The sequence below is a fragment of the Cervus elaphus genome, chromosome 1 (genome assembly GCF_910594005.1).
Source record: "Cervus elaphus chromosome 1, mCerEla1.1, whole genome shotgun sequence".
NCBI lineage: Eukaryota > Metazoa > Chordata > Mammalia > Artiodactyla > Cervidae > Cervus > Cervus elaphus.
Window position 1 is genome coordinate 22,116,528 of NC_057815.1, and position 27,375 is coordinate 22,143,902.

A 27,375-nucleotide genomic window follows, 5' to 3' on the forward strand; every position below is an offset into this window, starting at 1 on the left:
AATCATTTTAAAATTTTTAATTGGCTCCAGTCTTAGATTGTTGGATTATGCACCCTCTTTTTGGATCTCTTTATTTTGCTGGTCTCTCAATGTGAATTTGAACAAAAATGTGGACAAAATGCCAAAATAAATCTGATGGTAACTTATTAAATCTAAACGTTAAATTGTCTTTTAATGTTGACCTATTTACTAAATCAGTTTTAGAAAGACAACACATTGCAAGCCAGTATGAAGTACAGTCAAACTTGTATGCTTTTCAAATTTACGAACAGACCCAAAAAAATATTAATTCTTCAAAACCTATATCAAATTGCAATTTTTCATTTGGCAAAAGTCCTATTATTCAAAATGTATAGGCTGAATTTCCACTTTGTTTCTTAATTTATTTTACTGTCTACTCAAGTTGAATGTGATTACAACTTTCATTTTTGTTTTTATATTGCTCTAGAAATTAAGGCACCTGTTCTCTTCCGCTGTGAAAAAGGAATATGGGCACGCTGGAATTTTTCAGTAACCTCTTCCACCTTCTGTTTTCGTTGTTGAAGTATCTGTTCTCTGATTTGGTGTTCTCTTTCTTCTTGCTCTTTTCGTTTTTCTTCAAAAGCTCTATATTTAAAACAATGTAGACAACAGAATTAGGTAGTATATTTTAAAAAAATCTCAACATAGAAATAGTTCTAAACAATGCATTTATTATATAATAGTGTCTTCATATTTCAAACATTGAAAATAAAAAAAAAAGTTTAATTACTTAGAAAAAACAACTTTCAAGTAAAAAAAGGCCATTTGCTAACAGTTTAAATATCTTTGCAAGTAGTAATTTCAGAATCTTACCTAAGGCTTTTGCAACTAAAAGAAGGCATGTAATGAATCTCTTTCTAACTTGGGGCAGGCCTGCACACACTTCCCATTTTCAGTTTCCAAACCCTGCAGTGGAAAAAGTCTCTTCTAAAAAGCGACATTATTTTCTGTACTGTGAAGAAAATAACTGATTGGTAAAAGAATAAGTCTTGCAAATTATGTAATAGCCAGGAAAATAATGCGTATTTCTCTTTTAGCCAAAAGTTTAAAATTGGCAGTCATGTTAAGTCTGAGTTGTGCTAAAAATTCAGACAATTTACATAAAAATCGTGATTCTCAACTTCTTTTGAAAACAAGAAAGACCTGACAACCCTGGACTCTTTATTCACTTATGGTTAGAAACATCTTCCCATAATTCTTACCATCCTCTATTTTTCTTTTTTTCTAAATAATTTTTAAATTATTTAAACTATGGAGGTATGATAACAGATTTACAGGAGAGTTAGGAAGTATAGAACAAGGTTACATATAATTCCTCTATATATTACAACTGTATTTTTAAGTAAATAAATTAAGATTTTTAGTTGGAGTTTCAGTATCAAACTCTCAAAAATTACTAGAATGACTATACAGAGAAGTAGGAGGATACAGTAGATCTGCAAAGCACTATGAATCAATTAAGTATAACTAAGATTTATACAATTTTCGTACAAATTCTATTCAAGTTCTCATAAACTATAAACTGGGAGACACTGGAACATATACAGGGACATAAAACAAGGTCAAAAATTTCATGGTCTAAAGGTACTGAAATCGTACAGAGTTTGTTCCCTTATCATTGTAGAATTATATTAGAAATTGTATTTGAAAATAACCCACATATTTCAAGTGCAATGTGACATTTACCAAGAAAGATCTTTGACTTAGCCATTGAAAACCTCAATAAAATTAGAAGACTGAAAAAACACAGAGGGTGATTGCAAAGATATATTTAAATGAGAAATTAGTATCAAAATGAAAAAATTAATATCAAAGATATTTTTAAAAAATCCCATGGATTTGGAAATTAAATGTCCACTCTTAAATGATGGGTGTATCTAAGAAGGCATAACAAGGAAGATTAGAAAATATGTATAATAGAATAAAAATGAAAAGAGAATTTACTAGAATGTGTTGCATGCAGCTGAAGCTGCTCAATGCAACTAAATACAATGTGGAGTCTTAAACAAGGTATGAAAACAAAAAATGGACACTAGCATAAAATTTTGTGAAATCTGAACAAAATCTGTACTTTAGTTAATAATACTGTATCACATGTTAATTTCTTGTTGTTTTATTTTGTTGTTGTTGTAGTTGTTGTTAACAACATAGTATTCTTTATATCCTCAGAACTGGATTAGAAGTTTCAAGCCTCATTCAATTTTTTTTAAATTACTAAGATAATAAATTTTCTAGACTATTAGCAGTAATACTAGATGCCAAAATACATGGAAATATATTCAAAATTTTGAGGTAATATAAATTAGAAATCTAGTATTCTATTCATACTAAGTCAAACAAGTGGGATCAAAATGTCATAAATCTTTTAGCTCAGCAAAAATTCATAAATTTTCTAAAAACATATATATCACACACTATATATATGTATACAAAAGCTTTTCTACTACCCTTGATAAAGGCCTGAGAAAGAACAAGAACAACAAAAAAAGAGATGGAGAAATTGGAAAACATACACTAAATGAAATGGGAGCACTAAATATGAAACAGAAGAAGTGAAACAAACTAGATAAAAGTAAAAGGTCATCATATAGTCCAGTTGTTTTTAAACATGCTTTCTCATTAGAAGCATAATTGGAGCTTTGGAGAAAAAAAGCAATACCTGGGCATTTTTACCTTTCAAAAACTTCCAAGATAACTCTGATATGCATCTGGATTTTATTTTTTTATTTTTATTTTTTTAAATTAATTAATTTATTTTTTCAGTGGGTTTTGTCATACATTGACATGAATCAGCAATAGATTTACACGTATTCCCCATCCCGATCCCCCCTCCCACCTCCCTCTCCACCCGATTCCTCTGGGTCTTCCCAGTGCACCAGGTTTGAGCACTTGTCTCATGCATCCCACCTGGGCTGGTGACCTGTTTCACCATAGATAATATACATGCTGTTCTTTCGCAACATCCCACCCTCACCTTCTCCCACAGAGTTCAAAAGTCTGTTCTGTACTTCTGTGTCTCTTTTTCTGTTTTGCATATAGGGTTGTCGTTACCATCTTTCTAAATTCCATATATATGTGTTAGTATGCTGTAATGTTCTTTATCTTTCTGGCTTACTTCACTCTGTATGATAGGCTCCAGTTTCATCCATCTCATTAGAACTGATTCAAATGAATTCTTTTTAATGGCTGAGTAATATTCCATGGTGTATATGTACCACAGCTTCCTTATCCATTCATCTGCTGATGGGCATCTAGGTTGCTTCCATGTCCTGGCTATTATAAACAGTGCTGCGATGAACATTGGGGTGCACGTGTGTCTTTCAGATCTGGTTTCCTCAGTGTGTATGCCCAGGAGTGGTATTGCTGGGTCATATGGCAGTTCTATTTCCAGTTTTTTAAGAAATCTCCACACTGTTCTCCATAGCGGCTGTACTAGTTTGCATTCCCACCAACAGTGTAAGAGGGTTCCCTTTTCTCCACACCCTCTCCAGCATTTATTGCTTGTAGACTTTTGGATAGCAGCCATCCTGACTGGCGTGTAATGGTACCTCATTGTGGTTTTGATTTGCATTTCTCTGATAATGAGTGATGTTGAGCATCTTTTCATGTGTTTGTTAGCCATCTGTATGTCTTCTTTGGAGAAATGTCTGTTTAGTTCTTTGGCCCATTTTTTGATTGGGTCATTTATTTTTCTGGAATTGAGCTTCAAGAGTTGCTTGTATATTTTTGAGATTAATCCTTTGTCTGTTTCTTCATTTGCTATTATTTTCTCCCAATCTGAGGGCTGTCTTTTCACCTTACTTATAGTTTCCTTTGTAGTGCAAAAGCTTTTAAGTTTCATTAGGTCCCATTTGTTTAGTTTTGCTTTTATTTCCAATATTCTGGGAGGTGGGTCATAGAGGATCTTGCTGTGATTTATGTCGGAGAGTGTTTTGCCTATGTTCTCCTCTAGGAGTTTTATAGTTTCTGGTCTTACATTTAGATCTTTAATCCACTTTGAGTTTATTTTTGTGTATGGTGTTAGAAAGTGTTCTAGTTTCATTCTTTTACAAGTGGTTGACCAGCTTTCCCAGCACCACTTGTTAAAGAGGTTGTCTTTTTTCCATTGTGTATCCTTGCCTCCTTTGTCAAAGATAAGGTGTCCATAAGTTCGTGGATTTATCTCTGGGCTTTCTATTCTGTTCCATTGATCTATATTTCTGTCTTTGTGCCAGTACCATACTGTCTTGACGACTGTGGCTTTGTAGTATAGTCTGAAGTCAGGCAGGTTGATTCCTCCAGTTCCATTCTTCTTTCTCAAGATTACTTTGGCTATTCGAGGTTTTTTGTATTTCCATACAAATTGTGAAATTCTTTGGTCTAGTTCTGTGAAAAATACCGTTGGTAGCTTGATAGGGATTGCACTGAATCTATAGACTGCTTTGGGTAGAATAGCCATTTTGACAATATTGATTCTTCCAATCCATGAACACGGTATGTTTCTCCATCTGTTTGTGTCCTCTTTGATTTCTTTCATCAGTGTTTTATAGTTTTCTATGTATAGGTCTTTTGTTTCTTTAGGTAGATATATTCCTAAGTATTTTATTCTTTTTGTTGCAATAGTGAATGGTATTGTTTCCTTAATTTCTCTTTCTGTTTTTTCATTGTTAGTGTATAGGAATGCAAGGGATTTTTGTGTGTTAATTTTATATCCTGCAACTTTACTATATTCATTGATTAGCTCTAGTAATTTTCTGGAAGAGTCTTTAGGGTTTTCTATGTAGAGGATCATGTCGTCTGCAAACAGTGAGAGTTTCACTTCTTCTTTTCCTATCTGGATTCCTTTTACTTCTTTTTCTGCTCTGATTGCTGTGGCCCAAACTTCCAAAACTATGTTGAATAGTAGTGGTGAGAGTGGGCACCCTTGTCTTGTTCCTGATTTCAGGGGAAATGCTTTCAATTTTTCACCATTGAGGGTGATACTTGTTGTGGGTTTGTCATTTATAGCTTTTATTATGTTGAGGTGTGTTCCTTCTATTCCTGCTTTCTGGAGAGTTTTAATCATGAATGGGTGTTGAATTTTGTCAAAGGCTTTCTCTGCATCTATTGAGATAATCATATGGTTTTTATCTTTCAATTTGTTAATGTGGTGTATTACACTGATTGATTTGCGGGTATTAAAGAATCCTTGCATTCCTGGGATAAAGCCCACTTGGTCGTGGTGTATGATTTTTTTAATATGTTGTTGGATTCTGTTTGCTAGAATTTTGTTAAGGATTTTTGCATCTATGTTCATCAGTGATATTGGCCTGTAGTTTTCTTTTTTTGTGGCATCTTTGTCTGGTTTTGGAATTAGGGTGATGGTGGCCTCATAGAATGAGTTTGGAAGTTTACCTTCCTCTGCAATTTTCTGGAAGAGTTTGAGTAAGATAGGTGTTAGCTCTTCTCTAAATTTTTGGTAGAATTCAGCTGTGAAGCCATCTGGTCCTGGGCTTTTGTTTGCTGGTAGATTTTTGATTACAGTTTCGATTTCCTTGCTTGTGATGGGTCTGTTAAGATCTTCTATTTCTTCCTGGTTCAGTTTTGGAAGGTTATACTTTTCTAAGAATTTGTCCATTTCATCCAAGTTGTCCATTTTATTGGCATAGAGCTGCTGGTAGTAGTCTCTTATGATCCTTTGTATTTCAGTGTGCATCTGGATTTTAAAAAGGAATTTCAAGTTTTTGTGTTAAATGGTAGTTTTAGTGATATAGAATTCTATTACTTTCTATTGACCAATCATGATCCAATGGTATTCGGCAAATAACAGTTACACAATCACAATAGTAAAAGATGTTTATCAGTTTTCACAATCAGTAGCCAGACAAAAAATAAAAGATAACTACAATGGCAAGCCATAATGGAAACATGATTAACCTAACAATATAAATAGTTATATATAATTTGGTGGGTTAAGTAGACTCATGTGGTAAGTGAAAGTTCATACATGCACATTCTTCATTTGCCCATCCAGTTTATGTCTTTTGGTTGGTGAATTTAATCCAATTACATTTAAGGTAATTATTGATATGTATGATTGACCTTATTACTATTTTCTTAATTATTTTGGGTTTATTTCTTATAGGTCTTTTCCTACTTTTCTGTTTCCTGCCTAAAGAAGTTCCTTTAGCATTTGTTGTAAAACTGGTTTGGTGGTGCTGAATTCCATTAACTTTTGCTTTTGATTTCTGGAAAGCTTTTGATTTCTCTGTCAAATCTAAATGAAAGTCTTGCTGGGTAGAGTATCCTTGGTTGTAGGTTCTTCCCTTTCATTGGCTTAAATACATCATGCCATTCCCTCTGGCTTGTAGATTTTCTGTTGAGCAACCAGTTGATAACCTTTATCATCTTTCCCTTGTCTCTTTTAATGTTTTATCTTTGTCTTTGATTTTCATCATTTTGATTACTATATGTCTTGGTGTGTTCCTACTTGGGTCCATCTTACCTGGGACTCTGCACTTCCTGGACCTGACTGACTCTTTCCATGTCAGGTAAGCTTTAAGTTATTATCTCTTCAAATATTTTCTCAGGTCTTTTCTCTCTCTCTTTTCTCCTTCTGCTAAGTCACTTCAGTTGTGTCCAACTCTGTGTGACCCCATAGACAGCAGCCCACCAGGCTTCCCCGTCCCTGGGATTCTCCAGGCAAGAACACTGGAGTGGGTTGCTATTTCCTTCTCCAATGCGTGAAAGTGAAAAGTGGAAGTGAAGTCACTCAGTCGTGTCTGACTCTTCGAGACCTCATGGACCACAGCCTACCAGGCTCCTCCATCCATGGGATTTTCCAGGCAAGAGTACTGGAGTGGGGTGCCATTGCCTTCTCCGCTTCTCCTTCTAGGACCCACTATAATGTGAATGCTGTTTAAATACGACCCCCTATTCATGTTGTTTCTCATGTTGTCTCAGAGGTCTCTTAGGCTATCTTCACTTTTTTTTCATTCTTTTTTCTATATTCGGTTGTGCTGTAGTGATATCCACCATTCTGTCCTCCAGGTCACTTATCCGTTTTTCTGCTATTGATTTCTTCTAGTGTATCTCTGTTTGTTCTTTAGTTTTTCCAGGTCTTTGGTAAACATTTCTTGCATCTTCTCCATTGTCTTCCCAAGATCCTGGATCATCTCCACTATCATTGTTCTGAATTCTTTTTCTGGAAGGTTGCCCATTTCCACTTCATTTGGTTGTTTTTCTGGGATTTTATCTTGTCTCTTCATCTGGGACATAACCCTCTGCTTTTCATTCTGATTAACTTTCTGTAATGTGGCTTTTGTTCTAGCTGCTGTGGGATTGTGGTTCTTCTTGCTTCTTCTGTCTGCCCCTGGTGGACGAGACTAAGAAGCTTGTGTAAGCATCTGATGGGAGACACTTGGGGTGCAGAAAAACCGGGTCTTGCTCTGGTGGACAGGCCCATGTTCAGTAAAACCTTAATCCAAGTATTTGCTGATGGGTGGGGTTGCGCTCCCTCTCTGTCAGTTGTTTGGCCTGAGGTGACCAGTCCTGGGGTCTACTGGCTCTACAGTAGGGGTACTGGAAACCTGCAAGAGGACTTACACTGAGAGGCAGATTCCAGGACTGCTCCTGCTGCCACCACTGCTCCTGCCCCTGGTGAGACACTGCAGACCATGCCTCCCCAGAAGGCTCTCTAACACTGGCGGGCAGGACTGGTCAGTCTCCTGTGGGGTCACTTCTTCTCTCGCCACAGAGGGGGAAAGCAGTCTTGGTGGGTCTTGATGCATGCAAGATTTTGTTTTGCCCTCCAACAGTGGAGTCTCTGTTTTCCCCAGTTGTGTGGAAGTTCTATAATCAAATCCCACTGGTCTTTAGTTCCTTGTGGATTCCCAGTCCCTTTGCTGAATCCCCAAGCTGGGAAGCCTGACATGAGGCTCCAAACCTTCACGGCAGTGAGAGAACTTCTTTGGTATTACTCTCCAGATTGTTGGTCACCCACACAACAGACACGGAATTTGATTTTATCATGTTTATGCCCCTTCTACCATCTTGCTGTAACTTCTTCTTTGTCTCTGGATGTGGGACATCTCTTTTTTTTTTTTGGTTGGTTCCAGTGTCCTCCTGTCAAAGGTTGTTCAAGAGCTAGTTGTGAGTTTGGTGCTCTTGCAAGAGGAAATGAATGAATGTCCTTCTATTTTACCATTATGAACTGGAAGCCTCCCATTCCCTATTTTTCTTATCTTTCCTATTTCATTTATTTCTGACTGTCCCTAGGCACTTGATTTTATATTCAAAGAACTAATGTCAAAAAATTAATTTTGTTCATAAAATGTGTGTGTGTGAATGTGTCAATAATATCTCCTGGGTAATGAAAAAAGTGAAGGAGAACTGGTACAACTCACTGGTAGAGAAACTGTCAAGTATCTCTTGGGAGTACATGGGGTTGGGAGGCAGTTGGCAAGAACTCTTTAAATTTTTTAATGCCATAGGTCACTATACAACCTTCCAAAGATCTCCATTGGTTGGAACTATCTGAATGACTATTATATTTATAAAAAGACCCAGAAAATTACAACTGTTAACAAGGATATGGAGAGATTGAAACCTTTATGCATTGCTGGTGGGACTGTAAAACAAGCAGCTGCTGTAGAAAATGGTATAGTGAGCCCTCAGAAAATTACATTTAATTACCATAAGATTACACTTCTGGGAATATACCCCAAAGAAGTGAAATCAGGGACTCAAATATATGTTTGTATATTTATGTTCATAGTCGCATTTTTCACAATAGCCAAAAGGTGGAAGTAACTCAAGCATGCACTGACAGATGAATGGATAATCAAAACATAATATTCACGTACAATGGAATATTATGTAGTCTTAAAAATAAGGAAATTCTGACACATACTGTAATATGGATGAACCTTGAAGATATTCTGCTAAGTTAAATAAGTCAATCACAAAAGGAAAAATCTTATATAATTTCGCTTATATGCAGTACCTAGGCTTCCCAGGTGGTGCTAGTGCCAAAGAACCTGACTGCCTAATGCAGGCAGATTTAACAGATGTGGGTTGGATTCCTGGGTTGGTAAGATCCCCTGCAGGAGGGCATGGTAACCCGAGTATTCTTGCCTGGAGAATCTTATGGACAGAGGAGCCTAGTGGGCTACAGTCCATGGGGTTGCAGAGTCGGACACGACTGAAACGACTTACCATGCATACATACATATTAGGTACCTAGAGATGCATACATTTGAGGTACCTAGAGTAGTCAAATTCATAGAGACAGAAAGTGCAGTACTGGTGGCCAGGGGCTGGAGGGAGTGAGGGTATGAGAAGTTAGTATTTAATAGGCACAAAGTTTCAGTTGAGAAGGTGAAAAAGGTCTGGAGATGGATGATGGTGGCGGTTACACAACACTATGAATGTACCTAATGTCACAATTACACACTTAAAGGTCTTCCCTTGTGGCTCAACTGGTAAAGAATCCACCTTCAGTGCAGGAGACCTGGGCTGGGAAGATCCCCTGGAGAAGGGAAAGGCTACCCACTCCAGGATTCTGGCCTGGAGCATTCCATGGACTGTATAGTCTGTGGGGTCGCAAAGAGTCAGAAATGACTGAGCGACTTTCACTTACACTATACACTTAAAAGTGGTTAAACTAGTAAATTCTATGTTATACATATTTTATCACAATAAAAAAATAAGAATCCCCTCAGGTCTTTGATATGAAGGATGTTTTCTCAACCTTATGTAATGTACAAAGCAAGTGTAGCTATAAGATCCTTTGTGCAACTGCGCAACCAGATGAACACTTAAGCGTCTCCATACTGAGATATAATTTATCAGCACTGTCCATGAGAAATAAAATGTAAGTTGTATATATAATTTTACATTTTCTAGTAGCCACATTGAAAACCAGGAGAATTTCAGTATTTATTTAACTTAGTATGTCTCAAATATTTTCATTTCAACATGTATCAATGTAAAAATTATTGAAATATTTTATATCCTTTTTTGTACTAAGTGTTGCTTTATATTTAAATTTGGACTAGTTACATCTTAAGTGCTCAATGGACATATCAGACTAGCACCTATTTTAATAAACTTTTCTGGTAGGCGGTTTGGTTTTCTGAAGAAGGAAGAGCTTTCACAGTGAAGACTTAAAAAGAAGGAAGCTAGGTTAGAAACTAAGAAGGCCTATAGAAGGATTAATACAACTTCTTAAATAATTTTCCCTTAATCCATAAGGAAACACATAGTTGTCATTTAATTTTATAAAAATTTTGTTTTAAAACAGAGTTTCCTTTAATTATTCTAATACAGTGGTTCTCAACACTGGGATATTTCCCCTTCCTTGGGTGCTTACAAATTTGTGAAGGAGTTTTGATTGTCACAAAAATTAGGGTGGGTGAATGCACTCTCTGTCCTTTAATCTGGCCAATGTGAAGCTTACTCTAGACAAAACTATATATCTGAGAGGTGGCTTGAGAAATCCATGGCTGTCCAGATGCTTAAGGGAATTTGTCAAATAAAAAAAATTTTTTTTTCTATAATTCAAATATGTAAATTGGTTCATTAATAGCTTATATCTGAGTCATCAGGTAAGACACTAAACATTTACTTGGCATAGTAGACACAAAAACAGGGAAACAAGTTATTTGTTGTTTAGAAGCTTAAAACAGGAAAAATTATAACCACTTTACTGTTACTGAAAAGACAAAAGATTCTGAAAAGATTCTAGTAAGCAAGGAATAATAATTGCAAATTTGTTATATATTATTTCATGGCAAATAAATGGGGAAACAATGGAAACAGTGACAGACTATTTTCTTGGGCTTCAAAATCACTGCAGATGGTGACTGCAGCCACGAAATTAAAAGACACTTGCTTCTTGGAAGAAAAGCTATGACCAACCTAGATAGCATATTAAAAAGCAGAGACATTACTTTACCAACAAAGGTCTGTCTAGTCAAAGCTATGATTTTTCTAGTAGTCAAGTATGGATGTGAGAGTTGGACCATAAAGAAAGCTGAGTGCTAAAGAATTGATGCTATGAACTTTGGTGTTGGAGAAGACTCTTCAGAGGCCCTTGGACTGCAAGAAGATCAAACCTATCCTTCCGAAAGGAAATCAGTCCTGAATATTCCTTGGAAGGACTGATGCTGAAGCTGAAACCCCAATACTTTGGCCACCTGATACGAAGAACTGACTCATTAGAAAAGACCCTGATGCTGAGGAAGATTGAAGGCAGGAGGAGAAAAGGATGACAGAGGATAAGATGGTTGGATGGCATCACCAACTTGATGGACATGAGTTTGAGCAAGCTCTGGGAGTTGGTGATGAACAGGGAAGCCTGGCGTGCTGCAGTCCACAGGGTCACAAAGAATCAGATACGACTGAGTGACTGAACTGAACTGATCCATTATTACTCTTGTAAGAGAGTGAAAATATAATCGATGTTTACACTGGCTTTATATTAGTAGATTGTTATTGTTTAGTCACTAAGTCATGTCTGACTTCCACCCAGGCTCCTCTGTCCATGGGATTTCCAAAGCAAGAATACTAGAGTGGGTTGCTATTTCCTTCTCTGGGGATCTTCCTGACCCAAGGATTAAACCTATGTCTCCTGCATTGGCAAGAGGGTTCTTTACTACTGAGTCACCAAGGAAGCCCTTGTATTAGTAGATACAGACTAGCAAATGTATGAGAACTTTTTATAGCTTGAATACTTAAAGGGAAATAAAAATGTACTGAGGAGAGAAATAAAAGTTATTTTAAAAAAGAAGTAAGTGGAAATTTGGGGGCTGAAAAGTACAATATCTGGAAGGAAAATTTCCCCTAGTAGGCTTAGTAGCAGATTACTGATAGCACAAGAGTCAGTAAACTTGAGGACTAATTAGAAATCATCTAGTCTGAACAACAGCACAGATGAGAGGGCAAAAGAATGAGTAACAGCTTTAGTTACCTGTGGGTCACCAAATGGTAAGTGGTCATTATTCTGTGTCTGTAGTACAATATATGTATAACTGGAGTCCCAGAAATAGAAGGGAAAGAGAATAAGATAGAAAATGTCTGAAAAACTATGGCCTGAAATTTTCCAAATTTGGTGAAAAACATTAAATTACAGATAAGAGCAGCTCAGTGAACTCCTATAAAGATATATATCAAACCACAGACCTAGGTAATTTAAGTCAAGCTAATGAAAACCAAACATAAAATATTAAAAGTAGTTACAGGAAAAAACATATACTACATATACAGGAATAAAATAGGAATGACAGCTAACGTTTCATGAGAATGACAGCTAACTTCTCCATGAGAAACATGGAGGTCAGAAGACAAGAGAGTGGCCTTTTTATAGTGCTAAAGAAAATAGCTGTTAACTCAGAACTGTGGATTCACTGCAACTATCTTTTAAAACTGAAAGTAAAATAAAGTTATCTTCAGATAAACAAAAGCTGAGAGTATTGCCAGATGTCCTGTACTACAAGAAATGCCAAAGGAAGCTCTTCAGGCTAAAGGGAAATTACACCAGATGGAAACATGGATCTACGCAAAGGAATGAAGAACACTGAAAACAATAAATATGTAGGTAAATGGAAAAGGGTATATTAATTCTCTCTTCCTTAACTGTTAAAAAGACAACTGGAGGTTTAATTAAAAAAATACAATATTGTATTGTGGGTTTATAATATGTATAGGTATAAAAGAAATGACAAAAATAGCACAAACGATGCCAGGGAGGTGGGTAAACATAATTAAAATGTTGAGATCCTTATATTTTATGTGAAATGATCTAATATTGACTATAAACAGTTACAAATAAATATTGCAATTCCAAGAGCCACTGAAAAAAGGAAAACTGAAAAAAAGAAACTTTTTTTTTTTTTCTAAGTCAAAGGAAGACAGGACGGAGGAAAACAAAAACAATAGAAAAAATAAAGAATTAATAGAAAACAAAGTTAAATTATAGACCAAAATTAAACCATTTCAATAATTATTAATTGTAAATGAACTAAACACTCCATTTAAAAAGCAGAGTCTTGGTTTTGGGAGATAATTCTCTATGAATATTTCATGTTTCTACACAGTTCAGGTCCTCTTTGAAGGCATTTACAGCCTAGTTAAAAATGTTTGTATAAGGAGACATTCCAGGATAGTAAAGCTTAGAAAGGTCTTTCTTCCTGGAGACAATCTGGGGTAGTAAAGATAGAGATCTCTACTTGTTTACATTCCAGAGTAAAGATAAGATGTTTCTCTCTCTGGAGGGGAGGATGGGCATTAGACTTGCCCAATTCTGTGCTTCCTACTCTGTAATGAATCCTACCGCATATGTAACTGCTGTGGCCTTCACTGCATTGCCCTTTGAGGCCTGGAGGTTGGGAATTGACCCAAGATATTCTTTGGCTATTGCTTTTCCTATGGAAAGTCTATCTTCGAATTAGGGGGGTTATGTTTTTCTTTTAGCCCACCACAACATATGTGAAATTGTGTTAGCTCAATCAATAGCTTGCAAGCTGATTAAAAATCTCAAACCTTTCATAGTTATTCACAGTTTATAACTGAAACACTTGCTAGATTGGTTATAAAGCAAAATCCAAGAGGACCACTGCAAATACAGATAGGATGAAAGCCAAAGGATGAAAAAGCATGGAAAAAAAAATATATATATATATAATATATTAATACCAGATGAAGTAGGCCTTAAGACAGGAGTATTACAAGAGATGAAAAACAACATTTCATAATGAGAGAAGGGTCAGTTTATCAGAAAAACATAACAATCATAAATATGTATGCACTTAAATAACAGATCATCAAGATACATCACACAAACAGAACTAAAGAGAGGAACTGATAAATCCACAATCATAGTTGCATATTGTAACATCCCACTATTAATAACTGATAGAACAACCAAATAAATAATTCCAGTAAGAATATAGAAGATTTGAAGGACACTATCAACTACTTTGACCTTGTTATTTATAGAACTGTTTATAACCAACTGTTTTAGATACAACATATACATTCTTTGAAGTACACCATAAGAAATCTTAGGTAGGGCCATAACATATATACCAATGAATCTCATAAAATTTAAATCCTACAGAACACATTCTCTGACCAAAAAATTAGAAATCAATTATGATATCTAAGAAAGCTCCAAATAACTGGAAATTAAAAAACCACCATAGCAATATATTCCTAGATAAGCCACAGGTCAAAGAAGAAATCAAAAGAAAACTTTTTAAACTACCTGAAAATGCAAATATAGCATATCAAACCTGTTAAATGTAGTTATAAGATTGTTAAGAGGGAAATAGCCTTAAAAGCCTATATTAGAAAAACAGAATGTTTTAAAATCAATAATTTAATTTCTATTTTAAGAAGTTAGAAGTAGAACAAATTTATTCTAAAGAAAGGAATAAACAAAAATCAGAAAAGAAACCAATGAAATACTAAACAAAAAATAGAGACCACATAGACTAATATTGCTTCTGAAAATCTAAATAAAATTGATAAACTCCTATCAAAAGTGATGAAGAAAAAAAAAGCAAACAAAAATGATCAATATCATGAATGAAAGATCACTACAAATACCCCAGGCATTTAAAAAATAGGAAAGCATTATGAACAATTTTATGCTAGTAAATTGAACAACTTAGATTAAATGGACTAACTTCTTAAAAGAAATGTTAGCAAAACTGCTATAGAAGAAAAATAAAATATGAAAAATTCTCCTCCTATAATGCTACAATAATCAAGGCAGTGTGGTATTGGTATGGAATATATAGACCAGTAGAATAGAATATGCAACACAGAAGCAGACCTTCCCATACACGATTCATTGATTTTTGAAAAAAGAGGCCAGGGCCACTAAACTAAAAAAGAAAACAATTCCAACAAATGGTGCCAGAGCAACTAGATACACTTAAAGGAAAAAACCACCTCAACCTTTATATCATACTACACACAAACTGAGATGAATGATAAACCTAAACTAAAAAGCTAAAACTATAAATGTTTTAGAAAAAACCAAGAAGGCTATGCTCATAACCCTGGAGTAGACAAAAATGTCTTACAGAGGACACAAAAAGAACTATCCATAGAACAAAAAACTGATAAACTGTTCTTTATTAAAACTTAAAACTGCTTTTAGAAAGATTTCATTAAGTAAATGAAAAGGCAAGCCACCAATTGGAAGAAAATACTTACAATACATATCTCTGACAAAGAAACTGTATCCTCCAGAATACATAAAAAAATCTTACAATGACAAGAAGATGAAAATCCAATTAAAAAATGAACAAAGTATTAGAACAGGGACTTCACAAAAACTATACAGGAATGACTAATCAGGGAATTGCAAAATAAAACCATTTAAAGTCTATTATACGGCTAAATGTGAAAAGGTTGAATCGGAAGGTTAAAAAGCTACTGGGGCTCATGTACATCGGTAGTGGGTATGTAAAATGATTAGCCCTTTTGGAAAACTGTTTGACAGCTTCATACACCGATAAACACACATATAGCCTAAGACCCAGCAATTCTACTTTTAGGTATTTACTTGGGAGAAATGAAACACACACCCACAAAAACAATTTCTTATCAATTCTTGCATGTTTTACCACTTCAGCTTGAATTATCACAGTCAGTACCATTATTAATAGTCCTAAATTAGAACAACTTCATGTCCATCAATGGGAAAATGGATAAACAAAGTATGATATATTCTTACAATGCAATGCCACTCAACAATAAAAAAGAATGACCTACTGATACATGTATATATACATATATGTATATATATATATAATGATGAGGATGACTTTCAACATTAAGAAAAAGAAGCCAGAAACAAAAGTACAATAACAGGCAAAATGAATTCTGATTATAGAAATCAGAACAGTGGTTGTTATAAGGGTAGAAATTAACAACAAGGGATTTGGAGGTATTAGTATATGCAAGGGAATGATAATGATAGATCACTTTATTCAGTTTGAATAAAAGCGAGGATACAAGGGATGGAATGAACAGGGGCTTCTCAAGTGGCTCAGTGGTAAAGAAACTGCTTCCCAGGTAGTGTTAGTGGTAAAGAACCTGCCTGCCAATTCAGGAAACAGGAGAGACATGGTTTCATCCCTGGGTCAGGAAGATCCCCTAGAGGAGGGCAAGGCAACCCATTCCAGTGTTCTTGCCATGGACATAAGAGCCTGGAGGGCTACAGTCCACGGGGTCACAGAGTTGGACATGGCTGAAGCAACTTAACACGCATGCATGCAGGAGACGCAAAGACGTGGGTTCAATCCCTGGGTAGGGAAGATCCCCTGGAGAAGAACCTGGAAACCCACTCCAGTATTCTTGCGTGGCAAATTCCATGGATAGAGAAGCCTGTGGGCTACTGTCCATGGGGTTGCAAAGAGTCAGACATGACTGAGTACACAATGAACAGAAAAACGGTGATAAGACAAGTGGACTGGGGTAGGGTCTTAGAATTGCTGAATTCAGAGTACTAGGAGGAAGTGATAAGGAAAGATAGGAGGTATAGAGATTGAAATGCTTGAAATTTAGGTTTAGGAGGTAGAGAAGCAATTGGTAACAGCTGAGGTCAATGAGAGGGTGAAGTTCAAGAAAATAACAGGCCATCAGGTTGGATGGATGGTTTAGGCAAATATTGAAATTACAAAGAACAATCACTAGAAGAGTGGTAGGGAGACAAAAAGAGCCAGGTGCTAAAACTTTCAAGGGATGACATAGAGGATCTATAGATAACCACAATCAGAGTGGCAAGCAACACAGTTTGACTGGATGTGCTTCAAAAGAGCTGGAGGATTTTAAAGAAAACAGACAGGTTAGGAGTGATAATGAGGGGCAACAATGATTCCTCATACTCCATCCTTTATACCTATCAAATATCTACTAGTTTCTTTTACCTTTCTACAATATCACCTTCTATTTTCCTCTCACATACTTCATCATAGAGAAAAACAGAAGCTGTTAAGCAGAGAACTTGTTACACACCTAAAAATTTACTTTTATCCATACTAATCTAAATTTGAGGTTCTAGGAATAGTTTCTAATACAATCACATCTTCACCTGTTTTAAGCCTTCATTTTGCTTTGGAGGGGATGAACGTTTTCCACATTTACTGTGTTCTGAAAGGCACTCTGCACCTGGGTAAGAGTTTATATAGCTGACCTTTGTATTCTGGACAGGGGATACAATCTGGATTCTAGGGACTGATTTAAAGAGGAAGTTTGGGTGAAGACTGCTGGGAAAGAAAAGTTCATTACTACACATAAGGCAACCTGTGAAAATGACATAATAATCATTTATTCCAGGTGTTACTATGGTCAGGCATTGTATATGACAGGTATTTTATGTGTATTATCTTGTTTTATCTCACAACAGTTCCCTGAGTTAAGTATTTTACAGATGAAAAAACTCAGTCTTTGAAAGGTTAAGTACTTTTTTCTAAGGTCACATTAATCACTAAGTGAAAGAACTGGTAGTCTAAACTAGGCAGTCTGGTTTTAGCTGGTTTTTAAATATTATACAATATACTATGTAACAGCCTTTTTGGGGTAATTTTTCTCTCTTTTTCTAAAGCATTTCTGTCTCTGACATCACGTGTAACAAAACTGGCTTCCCAAAGAACACTAAGCTTGATTTTCTTATAGTATTTGTCCACTAACCTGTAATAATCTCTTCAGTTTTCTGTATTACTTGTTAGACTCTCAGTATCTTAAGAAGGACAGTTGGGTCAGCACACAGCATCCTGCTTGGAATATTCATTGTTGTATCAAAGAATTAATGGCATAGAACTGTCTCTTCCCCATCATATTCAGTTCTTTGAGTACAGGGACTGAAAACTTAATTCCTAGAATTCCTGGAATTTTGGTATTTCTGGAATACCAAAGCCTTGCACTTGGTGGATGCTCAATAAATAATTGTTGAACAAATGTCTGACCACATGTTAACATCAATAGATCAGTGCACATTTAAAAGCAGTTATTTATTATTTTAACTTAATAATTTATCTGCTGGGGATAAGTAAAACAGATATGGTCTATGTAGTTATTTATAATCTACTGAGGCAATCTATTCAAGTAAACAAAGAGTTCCTAATTGTCATAGTGCTCTGAAGTAAAGAAACTTTAGTCCATGATAGGGAACCAAGGGAACTCCTTTTAAATAAAGTAGACAGCGAACATTTCTTTGGAGACATGACACTTAAGATACAATTTTCAGAATAAGGAGGCCAGTCATGAAAAGAATGAGGGGGAAGGAGATGCTTTAGGCTGAAAAAATAGCATGCAAAGGTTCTGAGCTGAGTAAAAGAAAAAAATTAGCAGTTTTCAGATTGAGAAAATATTGAGAAAATAACACCACTTCAGCAATTTGGCAATGAGGAATGATGGATTTCCAAAGCTAGGAAGTGATTATTTTCCATGCTATAATCAGAAAGTCATTTTGATAGCAAACTACTATCACTATAATTTTATAATGTTCCATAGTGGCCCTGTTCTCTGGGACAAAATGCATAAAGATAGTAAAAAATAATTTCACACAGCACTTTCTTGTATCATAGGAAATATGGACTGTGATAGACCGAATCAAATTAAACAAAGGGGTGGAATGTGATCAAAAAGCAGACGTTTCCACTCCCAAACTCAGTAACAGGCTCAATAAAATAAAGTCTTACTAAAAAACTTTGCTTATTAAAAAAGTGATGATTAACGTAGTTCTTTCCTAGTCACTTAATGAGTAGTTACTGATTTTCTTTCATGTTAATATATGTCAGGCACTGTGGTAAGGACTGTGGGAATAAAAGGATCTGGGGATAAAAATGAGAGACAGAGAGCTTCTCTGACATTGCAGAATTCAGCATTGGAAGGGTATGTTGCTGCCTCCCATTTACCATGGAATTACACTTTTTCACAGAAGAAACATGGTCTTCTTTGGCAATGTAAAAATAAATTTTTTTGATAAATAAAAATCGTATGTATTAAAGGTTTACAACATGATGTTTTGATATATATGTACACACTGTGAACTGATTACAACAATCAAACTAATTAACACACCCATCACCTCTGATTACTTTGTGTGACAACTTGGGCTCTATTCTCTTAGCAAATTTCTGGCATATAATACATTATTATTTTTTATAATACATTATTATTAACTACAGTCACCAGTCTGTACATTTGGTTTACAAACTTATTCACCTTATAACTGAAAGTTTGTACTCTTTGATCAATCTCTCTCCTTTTATCCCACATCCTCCCCACCAGCCTCTGGAAACCATAATTCCACTTTGTTACCATGAGTTCAATTTTGTTGTTAGAGTCTACATATAAGTGTAAGTGAAAGATCATGCAATATTTGTCTTTCTGTATCTAGCTTATTTCACTTAGTATAACGTCCGCTAGGTTCATTCATGTTGTCACAAATGATAGGATTTCCTTCTTTTTTTAAGGTTGAGTAGCAATCCATGGTGTTGAATTATTTACTTATTTTTTACTTAAAAATTTTTTGTTTTGTATTTGAGAATAGCTGGTTAACAATGTTGTGATATTTTCAGGTGGACAGCAACAGGATTCAGCCATACATAAACATGTATTCATTCTCCCTCAAATTCCCCTTCCATCCAGTCTGCCACATGACATTGAGCAGAGTTCTTTGTGCTATACAGTAGGACCTTGTTGGTTATCCATTTTAAATATAGTGGTGTGTACATGTCGATGCCAAACTCCCTAACTATTCCTTCCTCCCATCCTTCCCCCTGGCAACCATAAGTTTATTCTCTAAGTCTATAAAGATATACCCATTTGATGCAGAGTTCCAAAGAATAGCAAGGAGAGATAAGAAAGCCTTCCTCAGTGATCTATACAAAGAAATAGAAGAAAACAATAGAATGGGAAAAACTATAGAAATCTCTTCAAGAAAATCACAGACACCAAGGGAACATTTCATGCAAAGATGGGCACAATTAAGGACAGAAATGGTATGGACTAACAGAAGCAGAAGATATTAAGAAGAGGTGGCAAGAACACACAGAAGAACTATACAGAAAAGATCTTCATGACCCAGATAATCACGATGGTGATTACTCCAGACATCCTGTAATGCAAAGTCAAGTGGGCCTTAGAAAGCATCACTATGAACAAAGTAAGTGGAAATGATGTAATTCCAGTTGAGCTATTTCAAATCCTAAAAGATGACGCTGTGAAAGTGCTGCACTCAATATGCCAGCAAATATGGAAAAGTCAGCAGTGACCACAGGACTGGAAAAGGTCAGTTTTCATTCCAATCCCAAAGAAAGGCAATGCCAAAGAATGCTCAAACTACTGCACAATTGCACTCATCTCACACACTAGTAAAGTAATGCTCAAAATTTTCCAAGCCAGGCTTCAACAGTATGTGAACTGTAAACTTCCAGATGTTTAAGCTGGATTTAGAAAAGGCACAGGAACAAGAAATCAAATTGCCAACATCTGCTGGATCATTGAAAAAGCAAGAGAGCTCAAGAAAAACATCTACTTTGGTTTTATTGACTATGGCAAAGCCTTTGACTGTGTGGATCACAACAAACTGTGGACAATTCTGAAAGAGATGGGAATACCAGACCACATGAACTGCCTCCTGAGAAATCTGTATGCAGGTCAAGAAGCAACAGTTAGAACTGGACATGGAAGAACAGACTGGTTCCAAATTGGGAAAGGAGTACTTTAAGGCTGTATATTGTCACCCTGCTTATTTAACTTCTATGCAGAGTACACCATGAGAAACGCTGGGCTGGATGAAGCACAAGCTGGAATCAAGATTGCCAGCAAAAATATCAATAACCTCAGATATGCAGACACCACCCTTATGGCAGAAAGTGAAGAAGAACTAAAAAGCCTCTTGATGAAAGTGAAAGAGCAGAGTGAAAAAGTTGGTTTAAAGCTCAACATTCAGAAAACTAAGATCATGGCATCTGGGCCCATCACTTCATGGCAAATAGATGGGGAAACAGTGGAAACAATGACAGACTTTATTTTCTTGGGCTCCAAAATCACTGCAGATGGTGATGGCAGCCATGAATTAAAAGATGCTTGCTCCCTGGAATAAAAGTTATGACCAAGCTAGATAGCATATTAAAAAGTAGAAACATTCCTTTGCCAACAAAGGTCCGTCTAGTCAAAGCTATGGTTTTTTCCAGTAGTCATGTATGGATGTGAGAGTTGGACTATAAAGAAAGCTGAGTGCTGAAGAATTGATGCTTTTGAACTGTGGTGTTGGAGAAGACTCTTGAGAGTCCCTTGGACTGCCTAAGATACAATCAGCCCATCTTAAAGGAGATCAGTCCTGGATATTCATTGGAAGGACTGATGTTGAAGTTGAAACTCCAATACTTTGGTCACCTGATGCGAAGAGCTGACCCGTTAGAAAAGACCCTGATGCTGGGAGGGATTGGGGGCAGGAGGAAGGGTATGACAGAGGATGAGATGGTTGGATGGGATCACCGACTCAATGGACATGAGTTTGAGTAAACTCCAGGAGCTGGTGATGGACAGGGAGGCCTGGCGTTCAGTAGTCCAAGGCGTCAGAAAGAGTTGGACACAACTGAGTGATTGAACTGAACTGATGATTCCATTTGTTTTTTAAATAAGTTCATTTTTATCTTTTCTTTTTAGATCATGCATATAAGGGATTTCATATATGTCTCCTTCTCTGTTTGACTTCACTCAGTATGACAATCTCTAGGTCTATCCATGTTGCGGCAAATGGCACCATTTCATCCTTTTTAATCGCTGAGTAATATTCCACATCACGTCTTCTTTATCCATTCTTCTGTTGGTGAACATTGAGGTTGCTTCCATGTCTTGGCTATTGTAAACAGTGCTGCAACTCTTTGACATAAATCTCAGCAATATCTTTTTCAATCTCTCACCCAGAATACTACAAGTAAAAACAAAAATAAACAAGTGGGACCTACTTAAATTCAAAGGTTTCTGTTCAGCAAAGGAAACAATAAAGAAAGTGAAAAGGCAACCCAGAGATTAGGAGAAAATATTTGCAAGTGATGTGACAGGCAAGGGATTAGTCTCCAAAATCTACATATAGCTCATGAGGTTTAACATCATCAAAACAAACAATCCAGTCAAAAAAATGGGCAGAAGACCTAAACAGACATTCCTCCAAAGACATACAGATGGCCAAAAGGCATGTGAAAAGATGCTCAACATCACTAATAATCAGAGAAATACAAATCTATACTGCAATGAGATACCACCAGTCAGAAAGACTATCATCAAAAAAAGAACCAAAAAACCCACAAACAATAAATGCTGGAGAGGGTGTGGAGAGACGGGAATCCTTCTACACTTGGGGTTGGAATGTAAGTTGGTATAATTACTATGGAGAACAAATTCCTTAAAAAACTAAAAATAGAGTTACCATGTGACCCCACAATCCCATTTCTGGGCATATATACAGAAAAGAACATGGTCTGAAAGGATACATGCACCCCAATATTCATTGCTGTTTACAATAGCCAAGACATGGATCCATGGTATTTATATTCCACTTTTTCTTTATCCATTCATCTGTTAATAGACTTTTAAATTGGGTACTATGAATAATGTGCCTTAGCAACTTTTGAAGAGTTATTTAAAACGTACAATTCTGAAAGATGTAGACCACTTTGATGTAGACTATGAAAGATGTAGACCACCTTGGCTCAAAGCGATATACTTCATAAAACTATGACTATTTGCTAAACTGTTTGTTTGGTTTCCTGGGAATCTACAATTATGGAGTATAATTTTTTTCTTTATATACTTCCTTAAGAAGTATATAAGTAACCACCATGACAATTACTTTCTTTAACAACAGAACCCAAACAATAGTGAATAGGAGTAACTTCGATCACAACAGCACAGGCAGAACTGCAGAGCTGGCCTTCTGTGATGGATTTTTTTTTCTATTTGGAACCATAATTCAGATTTAGGTAGATATAACTTTCTAGAGATATGATCATATATAAGTTTAAAACTCAACTATATTTTGAGATAATTAAAGATATTTAAAAATAGAATAAAATATTATATTTTAAATTAATGGAATTGGAAAAATAGTTTTCAAGAATAAAGCATAACATTTTAAAGAAACAATAATGCCAATATCCTATAAGAAATAAAACAGCTCAAGAATATACTGTCAATTTTCACTGCATGGCAAAGAGACACATCTTGTACTTGAAAAGACTGAAACTTATTTGGAATGCCCCAAACCTATGTTGAATATCATATTTCCAACTTATTGTCTGTCATTTGACTGGAAAAGAAAACAATAAAAAATGAAAAATTACCCTTATTGGAGGGGAAAATACCCAAACAACAAAGATTCATATTCTGACTTAACACATAGAATTAGTAATGTACATACTACAAAGGGAAAATATAATAGCACCTCATTTCTGTAAAGGCTGAGGTATCAGCTAAAATAAACATATCAATATCAACTAAAGCACATAAATTTCAATCATGAGTCTCAAGTCCTTATTCACATAAATTCTTATTAGATTCAGTTCTGACAAAATCTTTTGTTTACTTAGGTAATACTGCATTAGAAATAAAAGAAAAAAGGTGGACAGGCGTCTAGAGGGAGAAATACATGTGTGTATGTACGCGCTCAGTGTCCGACTCTTTTTGACCCCATGAATGTAGCCCGTCAGGATCCTCTGACCATAGGATTCTCCAGGCAAGAATATTGGGGTGGGTTGCCATTTCCTCCTCCAGGGGATCTTCCCAATCCAGGGATTGAACCCACTTCTGCGGCTCTCTATTAGCAGAGATATTCTTTACCACTGAGCCAACAGGGAAGTCCAGAAGAAGAAATACTAACAACAAAAAGAAATTTTGCTTCTGAGAAGAGGAGGTAAACAGACTTTCTGCTATGTCTTTCACTAAGTACAAATAAGAATCTTGGATATTACATTTAAAAAAAAAATTAGAAGAGTCTAAAAGATGGAGAAAAGGAGGCACACTGGCTAGGGACCTCAGGATCCAAGGGAAAACATGGTCGTAAGCTCTCTGAGTTTTCTTTTGGCTTCATATATCCCATACCTGGAGTGGGCGAAATAGGCAACACAGAAATGTCAACAGGACAAAAAAGCACCATCTCTCACTTCACCACCACCACCAAAAAAAAAAAAAAAAAAAAGAGTCTGCTATCTCTAGCTCCATGAGGAGGAAAAGGCCAGTGTAGCAAGACAGAAAACTTTTGACAATAATCTTACTACTCCATCCAAACATCACCAAAAAAAGACCTGTGGTCCTTTTCCCATCTAAGCCAAGACTGAGTAGGGAGCCTAGATTTCGTTTCCATCCTGGCCAGAATGTAGCCAGAACGCTGTTGAATGCTGTCAGAGCAGCTCAGTAGAGTGCTAGGCTTTCACCCCATGTAGTGGTAATGATGCCCTCCCCAGGCCCAGCATTAGCAGTAACTAAGTGGAGAGTCTATCACCTCTCTAGAGGCACTATCACCTGCCTGGCAGTGATGAGCTACCCTCTACTTCCCCTGGTTGGATTCTGTTCAGGAGGCCTGTGGAAAGACAAAACTTTCACCAACTTGCACTAACAGGAATGAGGCCACTCCCAATGTGGTGCCAATGGGAACCACCTGAGGAGCTGTAACTCCAACTGCCCAGAAGTGATAAGAAGTCTCTTTCCCAACCGTGTCAACAGAGGGGTAAACCTAGATTTCCACCTCCAACTGTCAGCGATGAAGCAGTGTCTCCCCCTCCCACTCCCTTCCTCTGCTGGCACAGTGCCAGAGAAAGCCAGCAGAGGCTGAAGGTTTAAGTAAGTTTCAGAGTCTCATAACAAGATGTGAAAATGTCTGATTTCCAGTAGAAAAATCACTTGTCATTCTAAGAACCAGGAAGATCACAAACTAAATGAAAAAAGATAGTCCATAGGTCAACACCAAGTTGACAGGTTTGCAAATGAAAACACAGAAAGTCTCAAAAACTAAACTTCAGAAGATATAAAGAAAAACCAAATGGAAATTTTAGAACTAAAAAATACTATTGAAAGAAAAATACTCAGTGGATTTATTAGGAGACTCAACATAGAAAGTATGTCAATTCTTTCCACACCCTTTAGATAAACAAGTATAAAGCAATTCCTGTAAGAATCCTAGTGACATTTTTTACAGATACAAACTAGATTATTTTAATTTTATATGTAAAGGCAAAATAATTAGAATAAAAGAATTTTGAAAAAGAAGAGTAAAATGGAAGAAAGTGATTTGAGGACTTACAGCCACAGTAATCAAAACAGTGTAATAGCCTTGGTGGAAGGATAGACATATGTTAAAAAATAGAGAACCCAGAAATAGACCCACATAAATATGCACAAATGATTTATGACAAGGGTGCAAAAAATTCATGGAGGAAAGATAGTTATTGAACAAAGAATGCTGGACTAATTGGATATCCATAGGTTAAACAAAACAAAACCAAAAAACCATGACCTATGTCTCACACACTATAAAAAAATTAACTTAAAATAGATTACACACCTAGACTGTAAAAATACAAACTTTTTACAGTTTGTAAGTCTATAAACTTTTAGGAGAAAATATTCAGGATCTAGAACTAAGCAAAGGCTTCTTGGACTGGACACCAAAAACTCAATCTATAAAAAGAAAAAGTGATAAACTGGACTTCATAAAAATGAGAAACTTGTTCTAGGAAAGACTCTATTAAGAAGGTGAAAATATAAACTCCAGTGCAGAATAAAATATTTGCAAACCACACATTTGACATATGATATGTTCCTAGAATATATAAAGGGCTCTCAAAACTCTACAGTAAAAAAGCAAATAATCTAATTAGAAAATGGATGAAAAGCCAATCTAAGACAAAGGAAAAGACCCTGATGCTGGGAAAGATTGAAGGAAGGAATGAGAAGGGGACAACAGAAGATGAGATGACTGGATGACATCACTGACTCAATGGACATGAGTTTGAATAAACTCTGGGAGTTGGTGATGGACAGGGAGGCCTGGCAAGCTGCAGTCCAAGGGGTCGCAAAGAGTCGGACACAACTGAGCAACTGAACTGGACAAAGGTGGCAAGATTATACGTGGAGAAAAGACAGTCTTTTTAAGAAGTGGTTCTGGGAAAAGTAGACGGCTACCTGTAAAACAATGAAATTAGAATATTCTCTAACACCATATAAAAATAATCTCAAAACAGATTAAATATCTAAATGTAGGACTAGATACTGTAAAATTCCTACAGGAAAATGTAGGCAGAACACTCTGACACAAATCATAGCAATATTTTTAGAGCCATCTCTTGAAGTAATGGAAATAAAAACAAAAATAAACAAATAGGACCTAATTAAACTTAAAAGCTTTTGCACAGCTTTTGCACATAAACAAAATGAAAAGACAATCCACAGTCTGGGATAAAATATTTGCAAATGATGCTACTGGCAAGGAATTAGTTTCTAAAATATAAAAACAGCTCACATAGCTTCAATATCAGAAAAACAAACAACCCAAAGGAATGGACAGAAGACTTAAAGAGACATTCCTCCAAAGAAAACATACAGATGGCCAATGGACACATGAAAAGATGCTCAATATCACTAATTATTAGAAAATCAAAACTACAGTTAGGTATCATCTCATACCAGTCAGAATGGCCATTATTAAAAAGCCTACAAATAATAAATGCTGGAGAGGGTCTGGAGAAAAAGGAACTCTCCTAAATTGTTGATGGAAATTTAAATTGGTGCACCCACTGTGGAGAACAGCATGGAGGTTCCTTAAAAAGCTAAAAATAGTCACCATATGATTCTGTAACCCCACTCCTGGGCATACAGCTAGAGAAAACTCTACTTTGAAAACATACATGCACCCCAGTGTTCACAGCAGCACTACTGACAATAGTCAAGACATGGAACTGTTAGGTAGGAAGTTAGGCATGAGCAGTGAGGGGTGGCTTGGTGGAAAGGGATGCAAGCTGATCTCTAAACCCCACCTCAGACACTCCCAGGAGCGCTCACAGATATGCTACAAAAATCGCCACAGAGACTTTTCCAATTCTAGGGCGCACGTGCCTTAGGCACATAGTGGATACAGACTCACCACAGGGCTTCTCCAGCTCTGGCACAGGCTCTCTTGTACACAGCAGTGTCCTCAAGTATACTGAGGCAGCCAGGAGCCCATTAAAGGTTCATAAATATTCTATACATATATATGATTATAACAGACTGAAATATGGGAAAGCGGGATCAATAGAGCCTGTTAGGTAACTTGCAACTATTAATCAAAGCTCCCAGCCACTCCTACCTAGATGAATATGTAAAAACGCCATTTTT

The 27,375-nt window shown here is 36.2% G+C and overlaps 1 protein-coding gene across 8 annotated transcripts in view; it reads right to left on the reverse strand.

Moving 5' to 3' along the window:
- CEP126 (centrosomal protein 126) overlaps nucleotides 1-27,375 on the reverse strand; it is a 105,501-nt gene that overhangs the window by 64,118 nt on the left and 14,008 nt on the right. For all 8 annotated transcript variants that reach the window (XR_006339820.1, XR_006339825.1, XM_043895664.1 and 5 more), the window contains exon 3: nucleotides 461-606. Coding sequence is in view for 6 of the 8 variants with exons in the window: in XM_043895664.1 (XP_043751599.1) it covers nucleotides 461-606 (146 nt within the window). In the remaining 2 variants the exon portion in view is untranslated. The remainder of the gene's footprint in view (nucleotides 1-460; nucleotides 607-27,375) is intronic.